Below are 21,210 nucleotides of genomic sequence, written 5' to 3'. Positions count from 1 at the left end.
GTCACTTCCTCTGGGTCTGGCGCCCTCTCGTGCTTGGAGCCCGCACTCCAAGCAGGGCGCCCTCTGGTGGTAGTGGGCCAGCAGTACCTCCTCTTCAGCGGCCCACACAACAATGGCTTTCAGGGACAATTTTGTGGGGATTACACAGATTAAGGAGTGTTACTGCCGCTTTAAGGACGGCCCACAACTCCTGAGAGCACACCGCGCTCCCAGCGCCGATCGACAGGCTGACACCCCGCTGAAACAACCAGATCATTTCCAACGTGAAGGCTTTGTTGATCCGGGACGTCGTCTGACTTTCACAAAAAGGCAGAAGGCGTGGACATCAGCACTTTTTCGGCACATTCCACTGTTACAGGAGTTTTTTTTCATGGAAAGAAAGCGGAGGGACGCGCCACGGAGCAGTTCATTACGTGGCACAAAACCACCTCCGTGTTGGTCTCACAGGACGGCTTTGAAATGGCTTTGAATTTTCAGTCGTGTGACTAACCGAGAAATTGTGCATGAGCTGGACATGCCAGAACATGTCCTGTGAGGCTTCTTCACGGCGTTGCTTTGCGCCATGCGGCTCCACCGCGACGCGCGGAATTCCTCCGCTCCTCTTTCCATGACAAAAACTCCTGTAACAGTGGAATGTGCCGTGCATTTCTAAACTGGACGCTGTCTTGATCCGGTATGTCGTCTGACTAGCACAGGAATTGTGAAAAGACGTGGACATCAGCACTTTTTCGGCACATTGAGACAGACGTGTGGAGGAGTTCCGCACGTCGGAAGGAGTCAGGTGACGGAGTTAGCCTGGTACAGTAATCTTATTTTAGTTGACAAAATGTCACTGTCTTACCTCAAAACAGGTGGCTATCATGTGCCACCACTTGATGGAGGAGGAAGGAAGGAGAGACTTGTGGCGGGAGCGGGTGTGCCGGGTGCAGAATAATCCATTGGAGATGTTTACTGACGCTGAGGTCGGGAGCACTTCTCCGCTGCAGTGGACTCCGCCTTGTTTGTAGCAAACTGACCAACCCGGAAGTAAAAAAAAAACTGTCATGCATTGGAGGCATTTCCTGGTAACAGCACTTGCGAGGCCACAATGACCGTAACAAATGTCAACTAACATAAGACGGCTAATCTACAAGTTTGTGAAACGGAGATTTAATGGATAATGTTGGGCAACTAACCTTAGTCGACTAAGTAACCTTAGTAGAGTAAAAGATTAGATTGCTTTATGAAACCGAGCCCAGGTGTGAATTGAAGACCACACATAATGTGATCCTTGAGCGTTGCATGGAGATTGGGCATGGCATGGCTTACTGGCATAGAGTGGTATCTAGAACTGGTGTACACACAGTCCTGGGGACGTATCCTTGCCTGTTATATTGTGAGCACCAGAACATTTAGCCTAACTTGAAGACATAGCTTGAATCGTGAAGCTGACCTTCTCATGTCTTGAAGACTTGGCAAAAGACTTGAATGACAACCTGGTGTGATTGCTACTCAATCACAGTCCAAACAGAATTCTGCCAGAGACCGACTGACGCTGGTCTCCCATTACTGTTTTGTGATTCCTGACTTATTTTTCTGCATTATTGCCTCAACCCCACCCACCCCAAACACCCCACCCCCAACTCCTCAAATAAATAAATAAATAAGATTCGATACCTAATCATATCCAAACATTGGGTGTAAGCAATGGAAATTCAGTATTGTACTTCCCTGAGAATTATCCAGTGTGCAAATGCCTCAAAGGCCAAGAGGAGGTATCACCGAGATGAAAAAATTGATAGATGCTTTCAGAAGGTGGTGTTAGACCTGTAGAGGAAACATTGATGTTTTCCTTAGGGCCCCTTCACACATTGTACAAATCAGGGCGAATCACAGTGAAACAGCTTATTTGAGTGCCCCCCCTGTCCATTCAGTGCCCAGACCAATGTGTCTCTGAGTTATGTGGTCATTAATTTTTATTATTTGTTATGTAACTGCATATGTAGGTGTTGTAATTATTTATATAGCTGTCCTGGTGGTGGTTTCTGTGTTTGTAATGTATGCACTGAGCTGTCATCCAGCTGTCAGTGTGCTGTGATCAACTGACATCCCCCCCCGCCCCCCCCCCCCCCCCCGTGCTGTGTGCTCTCAGACCTCGCTGTCCGGCCCCCATGCGATCAGTGCTATACATACATATAAGCATTTTATGCAAGTGTGCAACACACACTCAAGTGCGAGACACATGCACCACGTGTGTTGCTTTTTGCAACTTCACACTTAGACAAATTTCACATCCAGCTCGAAAGTGTTCGTCTGCTGACTGTTTTCATGCTGACAGCGCGAATAGCCACACATTTTCTGTCAGGCAAGTGGTGTTAGATGTTCGTGTGTGTCACCTGGAATTTGTCCGACACCTGCCACGAGAGGGATCGAACGGGCTCTCACAGCGCACACTCTGACTTTCAGCCGCTGGTGTGCGCAAATAGTTGTAGCAGCAGGTGTACGAGGTGTTGGAGGCAGCTACGATGTTACACGCATTTCATACGATTCCTGCTTCATGTGCAATTCGACAAGATTCGTACTATGTGTGAAGGGGCCTATGTCTACCAGCTCAGGGTCCTCCCCCTCCTTGTTGATATAACTCTTTGTGTTTCTCCAATTTACGACTAAACATCTAATCATGGTCCTGACTAGCTAAAGGTCATGTTTGTATTATGATTTTTTTTTTATTATGGCAGAGGTCCGTAACACAGGTCTCTGACAATGGAAAGGCAGAAGACTCTCACGGTACACTGTATGCTGTATTTTTCCAGGACTTCTCCAGATGCATCTGTTTCTGCTTCGACGAAAAATAAATCTCTCTGCTTCGATATATCTGACTCCTGATTGCTTGTTCACCGCTGCTCTCATTTTATGCTGAACATCATCTCATAAATTCCACAACAGGACCAATTGGCTGCCTTTGTAGTTTCCAGTGCCAGTGTGGTTCTCTTGTGTGGTGATGCGTGGCACTAGCACATGCTCCCAGTACAGCATATAAATGATCAATTACACATGAGATTTCTGAGTCATTTATTTTTGTAAATGAACTGTTCATATATTACTGGGCTACAGGATTCTGTTATCTTGCAACCGCCAATCACATTTAACTGCTGTCTTTAACATACTTACGTAACTGTCATCTCATGGGCTTTACACAGTGACAGGAGTGACAGAGCTGTTTTTCTGTGTTTATTTCTGAAGATGGGAAATGCTATGATGCCTTCTTGATGTGTTATGAGAGCAACACCAAAGCAGGACTGATGGAAGATGACAGAAAATATTTAGAGACGGCTTTGGAAGAAGAGTTTGGTTACAATCTTTGTATCTATGATCGCGATGTCCTACCAGGCAAAGGTATGTTGTGTGGACAAGTGCTTATGTGCACTACGGCAAGGGTCACAACTAGACATGGGCCGATAACCGGTTTCACTGTATACCGGGGTATGAAACAGCCACGGTATCAAAACCACAAAAATTTTCCATTACACGTCCCTAATGGTATTGAGCGGGGTATGAGAATTCTTGACAGGCAGAGTGGAGGCGGCTGCTGCCGCCCTTCCCCCTGGCGCACACCTCTGTCTCTGTTTACAAACAGGTAGCTAACGTTAGCTAGCTCTGCTCATGGCTGAAGGAGGCGAAGCCTGCGCTGAACTTTTCCCTCCATCTAAAAGGGCCAAGTCGGTTTTTTCGTTTTATTTTCTGCGGAATAGCCCTTCAAACCAAAAACGGTGGCAACAAAGCACCGTAGCTATGGCCTGTGTCGGACTCGGAGCGATTCAAGATACCTGCAAAGGATTACATGGAAGGAGTAAACTTTTTCCCATCTTTGAAACCACTGAGAAGTACAAGCAGTGGACTCGAGTCGTGCTGGTGGTCGACCAAATTTCTCCCACAAACGTCAAGAAGGACAAATACATCTATTCCAAGCACTTTGTTGGTGAAGCTGGGCCAATATTGAGCATCCAGAGTTCCGGATGTTATTCCAACCACGTTTCTCCCGAAGCAAGTAAGTCATGTTTCCCACGCGGCAGATGCTACATGTCTAAAAGAGACTATTATTATGGTATTTTCTCTAAATTTATCAGTGGTATAGTGCTCGTAGCGGTAGACATCGCGTCAATTAGTGCGCCTGAATCACACGCACTTCATATGCAAATAGTCATAATGTTGTTAAAGCACATTTTAAAGCTATATATAATACCGTGAAACCGCCGTATTTTTGCCCACAGTTTCATACCGTCCAAATCTCATACCGGCCCATGCCTAGTCACAACCTTGCTCTTGGAGATCACCTGCATGTTTTCCAGCTCTCCCTGCTCCACCTATTCCTAATCCGCCAAATCAGCTAATCAAGAGCTAGGAAACACCACACTTGACTAACCAGGAGTTGTTGCAGCAGTTAGACATGGAAAACATGAAGGGAGGGTGATCATCAGGAGCAGGATTGGTTACCCTGAGATTGTTTCAGTCATGGAAATATAGACCTAGAATGGACGTCACGTGACTAGCGGCGTGCCACACGGCGGCCATTACTGCCGGTGGAGAGAGCGCCTTGAGTCAGTTATGGCACCTGTTAAACAGAAGCAAAATGAGAGGAAAAAGGCAGCCAATGCTTCGCCATCAACTGCACTAAAATGAACTGGACAATAGCCTTAATGTAGAGTAATTATGTAAAACAAATGTCTATTTTAAAGTCGTAAGTTCTTTTCATTAAGCTGCGTTCACATGCATACAAATACGGAATATATATATACAAGGTTGGGTAGGATTACTTTGAAATATAATCCAAAAGTAATCAGATTACAAGTAATCCAAATGTATGTACATACATACATGTAATCCACATGTATTCTTTCAAAGTAATCCTACCCAACCTTGTGTGTGTGTGTGTGTGTATATATATATATACACTTGCAGTTGTTTAATATATATATGGTCATTCACTTCACTTCTCATCCTTCCTCTTAATCTCTTTCTAGCAATAAACATAATGATGAGATAAGGATGACAGCATCCCTTGTCATCAGAAAAGTGTCAGAAGAGGACTTATCAAACGTATACACCTGTAAACTGGAATCTACCTCCATTTCACAGTCCAGTTGTTCGTGTAATGTCACCGTGACCCTTGTCAAAAAGGTATGCATTATAGCTGTGTGTCTGTCATGCGTGTACTGTGCACAAACATAATGTAAGTGTTTACTTATGTTGATAATTTGAGAATTTAGTCACAATGAATTTCTGTAACAATTTTATCACTTGCTGTTTAAAGCATTTGGTAATATTGAATTTATTTCTGGAGAAACTGTAAGATTTAGGGTTTCCGTCATATTTTTGTATTTTTGTATAGCAACATACTATACACAATACGAGGTCTGTTCAAAAAGTAACGGATCTTTTTATTTTATGCAAAAATATATGGATTTGATTCATATGTTTTTACGTCAGCCAAGCTTGAACCTTCGTGCGCATGCGTGAGTTTTTTCACGCCTGTCGGTTGCGTCATTCGCCTGTGGGCAGGCTTTGAGTGAGCACTGGTCCACCCCCTCGTCGTTTTTTCATTGCGAGGAAATGGCGGAATGATTTGGGCTTTGTTCCATCAGAATATTTTCAGAAACTGTTAGAGACAGAGACAACAAGACAAGAGATTTTGTCATGAAAAGACCCGCGGAGGCTTCGCGCGTCATGACGGAGCCGCTGATGGAGCGAGACAAAGAACGCCTCCGTTTTGGAGTGTCAGAGGACAAGTTGGGACATGCCTATCTCGGCTTTCAGTGGCTTACCAGTCGAGTGAGTATAAGAGAAATTGTGGAGAGCTGGGCATGTCCCAACTTGTCCTCTGACACTCCAAAATGGAGGTGTTCTTTGTCTCGCTCCATCAGCGAATCCGTCATGACGCGCGAAGCCTCCGCGCGGCTTTCCATGACAAAACCTCTTGTTAAAAGTGAAATCTGCCGGAAATTGGCTGATGTCCAGCTCTTGTGATAACCAGAGAAATTGCACAAGACGATCCGGATCCACACAGCCATCCGTTTAGAAATGATCTGGTGGTTTCTGCCTGTCGATCACGGCTCGGAGTGCGGCGCGCCGTGCGCCATTGTGGGCCGTCCTTAAAGCGGTAGTAACACTCCTCAGCAAATCATTGTTTCTTGCACTTGTTTAGTTTAGTTTTTCAAATATTAACATCAACAACAACAGAATATTTCCTGATGTGATATTTTATCAAGCATTACACATTATGCAACTGGGAACATTAATGGTCCAGTTTGTGTTTTCAGTGTTTTATAATAGTGAACTATTGATTATTTGAATTAATTGTTTCATTTAATGTTTTGCCCAATTTCCAAACCATGAATACTTTTGAAACAGTTGTTCAATTTTATTTATACAGAATCATGGTCTCACATAACTGCTTCATATTCTGTTTCAAATACTTTAAAAAAGGATACATTTTTGTAGAGTGTTCTGAGCATTTGGACATACGTTTCTGAAGCAGTTCAATTAGTGTTTACATAATTTTGTAAAGCCTAATTATTGAACCAATGCTTTTAGTATTTCAAGATTATCAACCCAGTAAATATTTTGTAAAACTACTATATACATTTGTATTTTGGGTGTTTCAATGCACTGAATCATTTTCTGAAGCAATTATGTGGCTACTCATACCCTGTTGTTCTGCAGTCTTGCTTTTGTAATGTGTGCAGAATGTTGTTGTGCACTGTCTTGTCAAAAATGTTTGTATAGTATGTCCTTGGAAAAGATGATTTCTTGAAAGCAGCACATGTTGCTCTAAAATCTAAAAGTACTTTTCTGCATTAATGCTGCCACCACAAAAGTGTAAATTACCTTTACCAAGGGCACTGACACAACCCCATCCCATGACACACCCTGGCTTTTAAACTTGTTGCTGATCACTCTGGACGGTCCTTTTCATCCTTGGTCTGTAGTACATGGGGTATTTTTCTTCCAAAAAAGATGTGGAACATTGATTTGTCTGACTACAACATGTTTCCACTGTGTCATAATCTAACCCAGATGCCTCAGAACCCAGAGAAGTCAATGCTGCTTCTAAACAAGTTTAACATGTCTTTTTTTTTGCACTGTAAAATTTTAAGTAGCACATGTGAATATAACTCCATACTGTTTGCTTCATGTTTGACAAAGGTTTCCCACAGTAATCCCTTGCCCATGTTGTTATGTCAGCTATTGATGAATGGTGTGCTGTCTAAGGGGTTGGAGATCATGGGTGTTCAGCTTCGGCTTGTGCTCTTGTCCCTTTACACACTGAAATTCCTCCAGATTCCTTGAATCGTTTCATGATATCCACTCTGGATGGAGAAATGTCCCATATTTATACATAGAAATATAAACCACATATAATCCTATCCCATATTTCTTTGAGAAATGGTGTTTATTTAAAGCATTTCAATCATTTTAGATAGATAGATAGATAGATAGATAGATAGGTAGGTAGGTAGGTAGGTAGGTAGGTAGGTAGGTAGTAGGTAGGTAGGTAGGTAGGTAGGTAGGTAGATAGATAGATAGATAGATAGATAGATAGATAGATAGATAGATAGATAGATAGATAGATATAGATAGATAGATAGATAGATACATACATACATACATACATACATACACATACATACATACATACATACATACATACATACATACATACATACTTTATTGATCCCAGAGGGAAATTCAAGGCATCATCCAGCAGCTTACACATTAGACAAGACACACACATTGCACCAGACACACAAATAGGGTTAGTAAATGAAAGAAAATGGACTAATCAATAAAAGCTACTAACTAAAAAATAAAATTTGTGTGCAAGTACAGCATCCAGTCTCAGAGAATATGACGGAGGAGTAAATGTAGTAGTGCAGTAGTGAGGAGGTAGCACAGATGTAAACAGTACACAATGTGAACAGTGTAGGTTGTGCAAAGAAGTAAGCATTGTAAACAGTGTTGGTAGTGCAAAAGAAAGCAATAAAAGGTCAAGAGTTGAACAGTCTGATGGCCTGAGGGACAAAAACTTCCTGAATCTGTACATGTGGCAGGACTGGGACAGCAGTCTGCCGCTGAATGAGCTCCTCTGCCTGATGATGGCACTGTGCAGAGGGTGCTCAACATTGTCCATGATGGCCAGCAGTTTACTGAGGGTCCTTCTCTCTGCCACTGATGTTAGTGTCTCCAGCTCTGTTCCCAGCACTAAACCAGCTTTCCTCACCAGCCTGTCCAGTCGCCCGGCGTCCCTCCTCTTCATGCTGCTCCCCCAGCAGACCACCACAGAGAAGAGCTACCACAGACTGGTAGAACATTCGCAGGAGTTTATGGCAGATCCTGAAGGACCCTAACCTCCTCAGGAAGTACAGTCTGCTCTGTCCCTTCCTGTAGAGGGTGTCAGTATTGGCTGACCAATCCAACCTATCGTCCATAAGTGTCCCCAGATATTTGTAAGTCTGGACCACCTCCACATCGACCCCCTCAATGGAGACTGGCTGCAGAGTGGGCCCAGACCTTCTGAAGTCCACTACCATCTCCTTTGTTTTGGCAATGTTCAGCTGCAGGTGGTTTCATTTGCACCACTCCACCACTGCACCACTTTGTTATGCATTTGTTGATCAAATCAAATCAAATCAATTTTATTTATATAGCGCCAAATCGCAACAAACAGTTGCCCCAAGGCGCTTTATATTGTAAGGCAAGGCCATACAATAATTACGGAAAAACCCCAACGGTCAAAACGACCCCCTCTGAGCAAGCACTTGGCGACAGTGGGAAGGAAAAACTCCCTTTTAACAGGAAGAAACCTCCAGCAGAACCAGGTTCAGGGAGGGGCAGTCTTCTGCTGGGACTGGTTGGGGCTGAGGGAGAGAACCAGGAAAAAGACATGCTGTGGAGGGGAGCAGAGATCACTAATCACTAATGATTAAATGCAGAGTGGTGCATACAGAGCAAAAAGAGAAAGAAACACTCAGTGCATCATGGGAACCCCCCAGCAGTCTAAGTCTATAGCAGCATAACTAAGGGATGGTTCAGGGTCACCTGATCCAGCCCTAACTATAAGCTTTATCAAAAAGGAAAGTTTAAGCCTAATCTTAAAAGTAGAGAGGGTGTCTGTCTCCCTGATCTGAATTGGGGAGCTGGTTTCCACAGGAAGGAGCCTGAAAGCTGAAGGCTCTGCCTCCCATTCTACTCTTGACAAAACCCTAGGAACTACAAGTAAGCCTGCAGTCTGAGAGCGAAGCACTCTATTGGGGTGATATGGTACTACGAGGTCCCTAAGATAAGATGGGAACTGATTATTCAAAACCTTATAAGTAAGAAGGAAGAATTTTAAATTCTTATTCTAGAATTAACAGGAAGCCAGTGAAGAGAAGCCAATATGGGTGAGATATGCTCTCTCCTTCTAGTCCCTGTCAGTACTCTAGCTGCAGCATTTTGAATTAACTGAAGGCTTTTCAGGGAACTTTTAGGACAACCTGATAATAATGAATTACAATAGTCCAGCCTAGAGGAAATAAATGCATGATTTAGTTTTTCAGCATCACTCTGAGACAAGACCTTTCTAATTTTAGAGATATTTGTTTAATATGCGCATTGAATGACATATCCTGATCACAAATGACTCCAAGATTTCTCACAGTATTACTAGAGGTCAGGGTAATGCCATCCAGAGTAAGGATCTGGTTAGACACCATGTTTCTAAGATTTGTGGGGCCAAGTACAATAACTTCAGTTTTATCTGAGTTTAAAAGCAGGAAATTAGAGGTCATGTTGGGAAAGTGTAGGTACACGGACCCACAACAGGGGGCGCAAATGAACGGACAATGGAGTAGTGTTGGGAAAGTGTAGGAACACGGACCCACAACAGGGGGCGCAAATGAACGGACAATGGAGTAAGTCAAAATAACAACGCTTTACTGTTGTGAATGTGCACAACGAATACAACCAATCACAGCAATGGACAACAGTCAATTCACAAAAGTGTCGTGTGGGCAGGCTCGAAGATAGGAGACGCCTCTCCAAGGTAAGACCGGAACCACACGGCTTCCTCCGCCACAGGACCCCGGGAATACTGGAGCCGCCAAGTCCCGAACTCCCAGGTGGCCACTGCCTCCGCGTGTCGGACCTGGTACTGCTGGCGAGGAACAAAGAACAGTTAGATGGGGGCGCGTTTGCACCCAGGACTCCGAACAGCAGGGAAGTTACCTCCACCTCTCGTTGGAAACAGTAATCCACAAACTAGCTCAATCCAAAAAGATATACTCCGTTAGCTTCGATACGTTACCTCTCCGGTAGAAACGATATCTCGGCAATGAGGTGGAGATGCCGTCCTGCTGATATACCCCACTGATGATTGCCGTCAGCTGTCTCAGGTGATGGGTGACAGCTGTCACCGAGGCTGCTCCCGTGAGGCGGCGGCGCCCTCTGGTGCCTGGAGCCCGCACTCCAGGCAGGGCGCCCTCTGGTGGTGGTGGGCCAGCAGTACCTCCTCTTCAGCGGCCCACACAACACGTAGGTCAAATAACAACACTTTACTGTTGTGAATGGGCACAACAAATACAACAGATTGCAACAATAGACAAAGTCAATTCACAAAAGGTGATTGCCGACGTCATAGTTCCGTTCGGCCGGGGTCAACCTGCGGGAAAAATAGGCACACGGGTGAAGGAACTTATCGGTCTTCCCGCTCTGGGAAAGCACAGCTCCTATCCCTGAGTCCGAGGCGTCCACTTCAACCACTAACTGGCGACTAGGATCGGCTGCACCAGAAGGGGTGCAGACGAGAAGCGCCGTTTCAACTCTTTGAACGCGGCATCGCAACGATCCGACCAGGTGAAGGGGACTTTTGGGGAGGTCAGGGCTGTCAGGGAGCTAACTACCTGACTGTAGCCCTTAATGAACCTCCTGTAGAAATTAGCAAAGCCGAGGAACTGTTGCAGTTTCCTACGGCTGTGGGGTTGGGCCAGTCTCTCACCGCCGCGACCTTGGCCGGATCAGGAGCGACGGAGTTAGGGGAGATGATAAACCCAGGAGGACAAAGAAGTGCGGTGGAAATCGCACTTCTCGCTCTTCACAAACAGCCGGTTCTCCAACAACCGCTGCAGGACCTGACGTACATGCCGGACATGGGTCTCAGGATCCGGAGAAAAGATGAGTATATCGTCCAGATATACGAAGACGAATCGGTGCAGGAAATCCCGCAAGACATCATTAACCAATGCTTGGAACGTCGCGGGGGCGTTTGTAAGACCGAACGGCATGACCAGGTACTCAAAGTGACCTAACGGGGTTAAATGCCGTCTTCCACTCGTCTCCCTTCCGGATCCGAACCAGGTGATACGCATTCCTGAGATCTAGCTGGTGAACATTTGGGCTCCATGCAGGGGCGTGAACACTGAATCCAACAAGGGCAAGGGTATCGGTTACGAACCGTGATTTCGTTCAGCCCCCTGTAATCAATGCATGGACGTAGTCCGCCATCCTTTTTCCCACAAAAAAGAACCTGCACCCATCGGGGAAGTGGAATTCCGGATCAACCCGGCAGCTAAAGAGTCCTGGATGTAGGTCTCCATTGATTCGCGCTCAGGTCGTGAGAGGTTGTACAGCCTGCTGGATGGGAACTCAACGCCTGGAACCAATCAATGGCACAATCGTACGGACGGTGGGGGGAAGGGTGAGCGCCAGATCCTTACTGAACACATCCACAAGGTCATGGTACTCCACCGGCACCGTCCCTAGATTGGGCGGCTCTGACCTCCTCCTTAGCCTGGGAACCGGGAGGAACCGAGGAACCTAAACATACCCGATGGCAGGTCTCGCTCCACTGAACCACTACCCCGGACGGCCAATTGATCCGGGGATTGTTTTAACATCCAGGGAACCCTAGAACACACGGGAGGTGGCAGGAGTCACAAAAAACTCGATCTCCTCCCAGTGATTTCCTGACACCACCAGAGTTACTGGTGGTGTCTTATGTGTGATTGGAGGGAGTAGGGAGCCATCTAGTGCTCGCACCTGCACAGGCGAGGTAAGCGCCACCAGAGGGAGACCTATCTCCCTGGCCCATCTGCTGTCTAACAGATTCCCTTCAGAGCCCGTGTCCACCAGTGCTGGGGCCTTCAGGTTAAATCCTCATAAAGGATTGTAACTGGGAGTCGTGTGCAATATGGGTGTGTCCCACGTGAATGTCTCGGCCCACCCCTAGCCCAGTTTCTAGGGGCGGGCGTTGGTGTTTAACCGCTCGGGGCAGTCTCTTACCTGATGCTCTATCGAGCCACAAACAAAACACGCTCCGCGGGCCAGCCTCCTCTGTCTGTCTGGTGCCCTAAATGTGGCCCTGCTCGTGTCCATAGCTTCGTCAGCAGGGGGAGCTGTAACCACACGGAGCGTAGGGGCCGTGGGGAGGGCAGAACTCGGTCGGAACTGGAAGGGAGAGGGACGGCGCGTGCCCGGCCACGCCCTTCGTCTCGTTCCCGACGGCGTTCTTCTAACCGATTGTCTAATCGTATAACGAGATCAATAAGCCCATCTAAATCCCGCGGTTCGTCCTTAGCCACCAGGTGCTCCTTTAGGACCAACGACAGTCCGTTTACGAAGGCGGCGCGGAGGGCAGTGCTATTCCAGCCAGACCTCGCAGCCACGATGCGGAAGTCGACTGCATAGGCAGCTGCGCTCCGGCGCCCCTGTCTCATTGACAGCAGCACGGCTGAAGCGGTCTCTCCTCTATTTGGGTGATCGAACACTGTTCTGAACTCCCTCACAAACCCATCATATGTCTGAAGGAGCCGTGAATTCTGCTCCCAGAGCGCTGTAGCCCAAGCGCGTGCCTCACCGCGAAGCAGATTTATTACATAAGCTATCTTGCTGGCATCAGTCGCGTACATGACAGGACGTTGTGCGAAGACGAGCGAACACTGCATAAGGAAGTCCGCGCACGTCTCCACACAACCTCCGTACGGCTCTGGAGGGCTTATGTATGCTTCCGGGGAAGGTGGGAGGGGTCGTTGAACGACCTGTGGAACGTCACTGTTACGCACAGGGTCGACAGGAGGGAGAGCCGCAGCAGCACCCTGAGGGCGCGCTTCCACCTGTGCGGCGAGAGCCTCCACCCTGCGGTTAAGGAGGACGTTCTGCTCGGTCATTAGATCCAACCGAGCCGTGAAGGCGGTGAGGATTCGCTGCAACTCACCGATCATTCCTCCTGCGGACGCCTGTGCGCCCTGCTCTTCCATTGGCCGTTCAACAGCCTGTTGACGCCCCTCGGAGTCCATGACGTTGGCCGAGATATCCTGTTGGGAAAGTGTAGGTACACGGACCCACAACAGGGGGCGCAAATGAATGGACAATGGAGTAGGTCAAATAACAACACTTTACTGTTGTGAATGGGCACAACAAATACAACAGATTGCAACAATAGACAAAGTCAATTCACAAAAGGTGTTGTGTGGGCAGGCTCGAAGATAGGAGACGTCTGTCCAAAGCAGAACCGGAACCACACGATTTCCTCCGCCACCAGACCCCGGGAATACTGGAGCCGCCAAGTCCCGAACTCCCAGGTGGCCACTGCCTCCGCGTGTCGGACCTGGTACTGCTGGCGAGGAACAAAGAAACAATTAACTGTGGGCGCGTTTGCACCCAGCAATCCGCACGGTAGGAAAACTACCTGCACCTCTCGTGGAAAAAGGAGTCTGCTAAACAACGCACAAAGTCACAAAGGGTTAGTGTCTCACAGTTAGCTGAGTACGTTACCTTCCAGGTAGAACGATATCTCGGCAAAGAGGTGGAGACGTCGTCCTGCTGATGTACCCCTGCTGATCGGATGATTGGTAACAGCTGTTGCAGGTGATGCGTGACAGCTGTCACCCTGGCTGCTCCTGTGAGGCGGCTGCGCCCTCTGGTGCCTGGAGCCCGCACTCCAGACAGTGCGCCCTCTGGTGGTGGGCCAGCAGTACCTCCTCTTCTGGCGGCCCACACAACAGGTCATCCATGTCTTTATGTCTGTAAGACAATCCTGCAGTTTAGCTAATTGATGTGTGTCCTCTGGCTTCATGGATAGATAATAATACTGCCTAAGGGAAACATGTATAAAGTGAATAAAATTGGTCCTAGCACAGAACCTTGTGGAACTCCATAATTAACCTTAGTCTGTGAAGAAGATTCCCCATTTACATGAACAAATTGTAATCTATTAGATAAATATGATTCAAACCACCGCAGCGCAGTGCCTTTAATACCTATGGCATGCTCTAATCTCTGTAATAAAATTTTATGGTCAACAGTATCAAAAGCAGCACTGAGGTCTAACAGAACAAGCACAGAGATGAGTCCACTGTCTGAGGCCATAAGAAGATCATTTGTAACCTTCACTAATGCTGTTTCTGTACTATGATGAATTCTAAAACCTGACTGAAACTCTTCAAATAGACCATTCCTCTGCAGATGATCAGTTAGCTGTTTTACAGCTACCCTTTCAAGAATTTTTGAGAGAAAAGGAAGGTTGGAGATTGGCCTATAATTAGCTAAGATAGCTGGGTCAAGTGATGGCTTTTTAAGTAATGGTTTAATTACTGCCACCTTAAAAGCCTGTGGTACATAGCCAACTAATAAAGATAGATTGATCATATTTAAGATCGAAGCATTAATTAATGGTAGGGCTTCCTTGAGCAGCCTGGTAGGAATGGGGTCTAATAGACATGTTGATGGTTTGGAGGAAGTAATTAATGAAAATAACTCAGACAGAACAATCGGAGAGAAAGAGTCTAACCAAATACCGGCATCACTGAAAGCAGCCAAGAGAACGATATGTCTTTGGGATGGTTATGAGTAATTTTTTCTCTAATAGTTAAAATTTTGTTAGCAAAGAAAGTCATGAAGTCATTACTAGTTAAAGTTAAAGGAATACTCGGCTCAATAGAGCTCTGACTCTTTGTCAGCCTGGCTACAGTGCTGAAAAGAAACCTGGGGTTGTTCTTATTTTCTTCAATTAGTGATGAGTAGTAAGATGTCCTAGCTTTGCGGAGAGCTTTTTTATAGAGCAACAGACTCTTTTTCCAGGCTAAGTGAAGATCTTCTAAATTAGTGAGACGCCATTTCCTCTACAACTTACGGGTTATTTGCTTTAAGCTGCGAGTTTGTGAGTTATACCACGGAGTCAGGCACTTCTGATTTAAGGCTCTCTTTTTCAGAGGAGCTACAGCATCCAAAGTTGTCTTCAATGAGGATGTAAAACTATTGACGAGATACTCTATCTTACTCACAGAGTTTAGGTAGCTACTCTGCACTGTGTTGGTATATGGCATTAGAGAACATAAAGAAGGAATCATATCCTTAAACCTAGTTACAGCGCTTTCTGAAAGACTTCTAGTGTAATGAAACTTATTCCCCACTGCTGGGTAGTCCATCAGAGTAAATGTAAATGTTATTAAGAAATGATCAGACAGAAGGGAGTTTTCAGGGAATACTGTTAAGTCTTCAATTTCCATACCATAAGTCAGAACAAGATCTAAGATATGATTAAAGTGGTGGGTGGACTCATTTACATTTTGAGCAAAGCCAATTGAGTCTAATAATAGATTAAATGCAGTGTTGAGGCTGTCATTCTCAGCATCTGTGTGGATGTTAAAATCACCCACTATAATTATCAGTTGATAAACTGTAAATCCTTTCTTCCCATCTTTGAGCCAGCATTTTGTGGAAACAATATGTGTATCATGATTACAATTGCCTGTTGACATCACCTGTTTGAAATAACATTTTAATTGTTCTTCTAATTTAATTGTTCTTACCTTATTTCTAGCCCAATTTTATGGGAATGTGTTGCAGAAATGGATGCATATTAACAAATGAAATAAAATTGACCACAGAAAACATGAAATCTCGTGGGTTCATACTGTCTGCAGTGAACTAGAAGTACAAATAAATGCAAGAATCAGTGTGGGTTTTTTTTTTTAATTTGCATTTTCCATAACCTCCCAGGCTTTTTCCGATTTGGGGCTGTATTTCAGACAAGGTTTAAAATCCCCTTAGGTTTGATACGTGGGTGTCAATTTAATTCAAGTGGCATGAATGTTTGATGTGATTGTTTTTTTGCAGTTTCTTGATTTATTCTGATTTGTATAATTTGTAACTTCTCCTTATACCCTTACAGCTCATCCCTCCTTCTTCTTGATGGCTCTCTGCATTGTGTGCATCACACTGGTGCTGGGTGTAACACTCGTTATTTATGTGACGCTTAAAATTGACATTGCTCTTTTTCTACGAGACACTGTTGCTTTCTGCCGCACCAGATCAGGTGAGTCTTAATTCATGGCTGTTTCATCCAACATACAACCTCTGTTTACCTTGTACACATGAAAAGTTCATTTGAAAATCATATAAATGCAAATGAAATAAATCAATAAACAAAAGTCCTCAATGGGAGAAATGTAGAAATATCTTCATGCTAAAAAAAAAATTAAGCTTTACAGTTTAAAATAATTATAAATCAGCCATTTCTGTTATGATTGACTACAAGTGAACTCATATTCAGGACAAACACACATACTCATCAGTGAAGGTGTACACAGAGTGAAAAACTGATATAGTGATGTGATGTACTTCACGTGAGGGCTTGATATGGTGTGGAGTCCTGACATGATGCAAAGACTGGACAAGGAATGAAAACAGTGTAACACAGACATCTGATAAGATGTGGTGTGAAGATCTGACATCGTGTGAAACTTAGTATGACATGGAGATACGAGGTCTGTCCAAAAAGTATCAGACCTTTTAATTTTTTGCAAAAACCATATGGATTTGAATCACGTGTGATTGCATCAGCCAAGCTTGAACCTTCGTGCGCATGCGTGAGTTTTTTCACGCCTGTCGGTTGTGTTATTCGCCTGTGAGCAGCCTTTGTGTGAGCAGTGGTCCACCCCCTCGTCGGATTTTTATTGCGAATAAATGTCTGAGCGATTTGGAGCTTTGCTGCATCAATTTTTTTCCAGAAACTGTGAGAGACCTCCAGGTGGACACCGTTCGGAAAATTAATATGGCTGTTGGGAAGGTGTCGTAGCACGGACCCACAACAGGGGGCGCAAATGAACGGACAATGAGTAAGCCAAAAGGTAACAATTTAATGTTGTGATAATACACAACGAAATGTGTCGTAATTGTCACAGTCAATAAACACCAGGTGACGTGTGGGCAGGCTCGAAGATAGAAGACGCCCGACGAGAGAGAAGCCGCGTCCCACACGGCCTCCACCACCAACGGTCTGAAGAACACCGGAGCCGCCAAGTCCCGAGTCCCCAGGTGGCCTCTGTCTTCGGCTGTCGACCCTGGTACTGCTGGCAGAAAACAGAAAGATGATGTGTGAGTGTGAGTCCGCACACTCAGTAATTTACAGTCCAGACACCGTTAGGAGGGAGCACCTCCACCTCCAAATCACACACACTCGTGCAGCTCCTGATCAACCACTTATCTGGGATGGGGTGCGAGGTGAAGCCGTCACTGTCACACCAAACGCCAATCCTCCAGACAAGGCAACACTTCAGGAAAACGGCTGCAATAGAAGTTCAGTTGGTTACACAATGTGTCAGTCAGCAGAGAAATTACCTTGGTACTGGTGGTCGATTTCTCGGCGGGGAGGTGGAGTTGCAGTCCGGCTTATATGGTGGTGTAGATGAGTGACAGCTGGAGTAATGAGTGACAGCTGTCACTTCCTCTGGGTCTGGCGCCCTCTCGTGCTTGGAGCCCGCACTCCAAGCAGGGCGCCCTCTGGTGGTAGTGGGCCAGCAGTACCTCCTCTTCAGCGGCCCACACAACAATGGCTTTCAGGGACAATTTTGTGGGGATTACACAGATTAAGGAGTGTTACTGCCGCTTTAAGGACGGCCCACAACTCCTGAGAGCACACCGCGCTCCCAGCGCCGATCGACAGGCTGACACCCCGCTGAAACAACCAGATCATTTCCAACGTGAAGGCTTTGTTGATCCGGGACGTCGTCTGACTTTCACAAAAAGGCAGAAGGCGTGGACATCAGCACTTTTTCGGCACATTCCACTGTTACAGGAGTTTTTTTTCATGGAAAGAAAAGCGGAGGGACGCGCCACGGAGCAGTTCATTACGTGGCACAAAACCACCTCCGTGTTGGTCTCACAGGACGGCTTTGAAATGGCTTTGAATTTTCAGTCGTGTGACTAACCGAGAAATTGTGCATGAGCTGGACATGCCAGAACATGTCCTGTGAGGCTTCTTCACGGCGTTGCTTTGCGCCATGCGGCTCCACCGCGACGCGCGGAATTCCTCCGCTCCTCTTTCCATGACAAAAACTCCTGTAACAGTGGAATGTGCCGTGCATTTCTAAACTGGACGCTGTCTTGATCCGGTATGTCGTCTGACTAGCACAGGAATTGTGAAAAGACGTGGACATCAGCACTTTTTCGGCACATTGAGACAGACGTGTGGAGGAGTTCCGCACGTCGGAAGGAGTCAGGTGACGGAGTTAGCCTGGTACAGTAATCTTATTTTAGTTGACAAAATGTCACTGTCTTACCTCAAAACAGGTGGCTATCATGTGCCACCACTTGATGGAGGAGGAAGGAAGGAGAGACTTGTGGCGGGAGCGGGTGTGCCGGGTGCAGAATAATCCATTGGAGATGTTTACTGACGCTGAGGTCGGGAGCACTTCTCCGCTGCAGTGGACTCCGCCTTGTTTGTAGCAAACTGACCAACCCGGAAGTAAAAAAAAAACTGTCATGCATTGGAGGCATTTCCTGGTAACAGCACTTGCGAGGCCACAATGACCGTAACAAATGTCAACTAACATAAGACGGCTAATCTACAAGTTTGTGAAACGGAGATTTAATGGATAATGTTGGGCAACTAACCTTAGTCGACTAAGTAACCTTAGTAGAGTAAAAGATTAGATTGCTTTATGAAACCGAGCCCAGGTGTGAATTGAAGACCACACATAATGTGATCCTTGAGCGTTGCATGGAGATTGGGCATGGCATGGCTTACTGGCATAGAGTGGTATCTAGAACTGGTGTACACACAGTCCTGGGGACGTATCCTTGCCTGTTATATTGTGAGCACCAGAACATTTAGCCTAACTTGAAGACATAGCTTGAATCGTGAAGCTGACCTTCTCATGTCTTGAAGACTTGGCAAAAGACTTGAATGACAACCTGGTGTGATTGCTACTCAATCACAGTCCAAACAGAATTCTGCCAGAGACCGACTGACGCTGGTCTCCCATTACTGTTTTGTGATTCCTGACTTATTTTTCTGCATTATTGCCTCAACCCCACCCACCCCAAACACCCCACCCCCAACTCCTCAAATAAATAAATAAATAAGATTCGATACCTAATCATATCCAAACATTGGGTGTAAGCAATGGAAATTCAGTATTGTACTTCCCTGAGAATTATCCAGTGTGCAAATGCCTCAAAGGCCAAGAGGAGGTATCACCGAGATGAAAAAATTGATAGATGCTTTCAGAAGGTGGTGTTAGACCTGTAGAGGAAACATTGATGTTTTCCTTAGGGCCCCTTCACACATTGTACAAATCAGGGCGAATCACAGTGAAACAGCTTATTTGAGTGCCCCCCCTGTCCATTCAGTGCCCAGACCAATGTGTCTCTGAGTTATGTGGTCATTAATTTTTATTATTTGTTATGTAACTGCATATGTAGGTGTTGTAATTATTTATATAGCTGTCCTGGTGGTGGTTTCTGTGTTTGTAATGTATGCACTGAGCTGTCATCCAGCTGTCAGTGTGCTGTGATCAACTGACATCCCCCCCCCCCCCCCCCCCCCCCCCCCCCGTGCTGTGTGCTCTCAGACCTCGCTGTCCGGCCCCCATGCGATCAGTGCTATACATACATATAAGCATTTTATGCAAGTGTGCAACACACACTCAAGTGCGAGACACATGCACCACGTGTGTTGCTTTTTGCAACTTCACACTTAGACAAATTTCACATCCAGCTCGAAAGTGTTCGTCTGCTGACTGTTTTCATGCTGACAGCGCGAATAGCCACACATTTTCTGTCAGGCAAGTGGTGTTAGATGTTCGTGTGTGTCACCTGGAATTTGTCCGACACCTGCCACGAGAGGGATCGAACGGGCTCTCACAGCGCACACTCTGACTTTCAGCCGCTGGTGTGCGCAAATAGTTGTAGCAGCAGGTGTACGAGGTGTTGGAGGCAGCTACGATGTTACACGCATTTCATACGATTCCTGCTTCATGTGCAATTCGACAAGATTCGTACTATGTGTGAAGGGGCCTATGTCTACCAGCTCAGGGTCCTCCCCCTCCTTGTTGATATAACTCTTTGTGTTTCTCCAATTTACGACTAAACATCTAATCATGGTCCTGACTAGCTAAAGGTCATGTTTGTATTATGATTTTTATTTTATTATGGCAGAGGTCCGTAACACAGGTCTCTGACAATGGAAAGGCAGAAGACTCTCACGGTACACTGTATGCTGTATTTTTCCAGGACTTCTCCAGATGCATCTGTTTCTGCTTCGACGAAAAATAAATCTCTCTGCTTCGATATATCTGACTCCTGATTGCTTGTTCACCGCTGCTCTCATTTTATGCTGAACATCATCTCATAAATTCCACAACAGGACCAATTGGCTGCCTTTGTAGTTTCCAGTGCCAGTGTGGTTCTCTTGTGTGGTGATGCGTGGCACTAGCACATGCTCCCAGTACAGCATATAAATGATCAATTACACATGAGATTTCTGAGTCATTTATTTTTGTAAATGAACTGTTCATATATTACTGGGCTACAGGATTCTGTTATCTTGCAACCGCCAATCACATTTAACTGCTGTCTTTAACATACTTACGTAACTGTCATCTCATGGGCTTTACACAGTGACAGGAGTGACAGAGCTGTTTTTCTGTGTTTATTTCTGAAGATGGGAAATGCTATGATGCCTTCTTGATGTGTTATGAGAGCAACACCAAAGCAGGACTGATGGAAGATGACAGAAAATATTTAGAGACGGCTTTGGAAGAAGAGTTTGGTTACAATCTTTGTATCTATGATCGCGATGTCCTACCAGGCAAAGGTATGTTGTGTGGACAAGTGCTTATGTGCACTACGGCAAGGGTCACAACTAGACATGGGCCGATAACCGGTTTCACTGTATACCGGGGTATGAAACAGCCA

General features: G+C 45.7%; 1 protein-coding gene across 1 annotated transcript in view; it reads left to right on the top strand.

Annotated features, from left to right (window-relative positions):
* Nucleotides 1-21,210, top strand: part of LOC117531371 (interleukin-18 receptor 1-like) — a 63,551-nt gene that overhangs the window by 38,795 nt on the left and 3,546 nt on the right. Inside the window, exon 9 of the mRNA XM_034194455.1 lies at nt 3,223-3,375. Coding sequence (XP_034050346.1) covers nt 3,223-3,375 — 153 coding nt within the window. The remainder of the gene's footprint in view (nt 1-3,222; nt 3,376-21,210) is intronic.

The sequence above is a fragment of the Thalassophryne amazonica genome, chromosome 2, assembly GCF_902500255.1.
Source record: "Thalassophryne amazonica chromosome 2, fThaAma1.1, whole genome shotgun sequence".
NCBI classification, from domain to species: Eukaryota; Metazoa; Chordata; class Actinopteri; order Batrachoidiformes; family Batrachoididae; genus Thalassophryne; species Thalassophryne amazonica.
The sequence above is the reverse complement of the archived record's forward strand: the minus strand, read 5'-3'. Positions and strand labels throughout refer to the sequence as shown.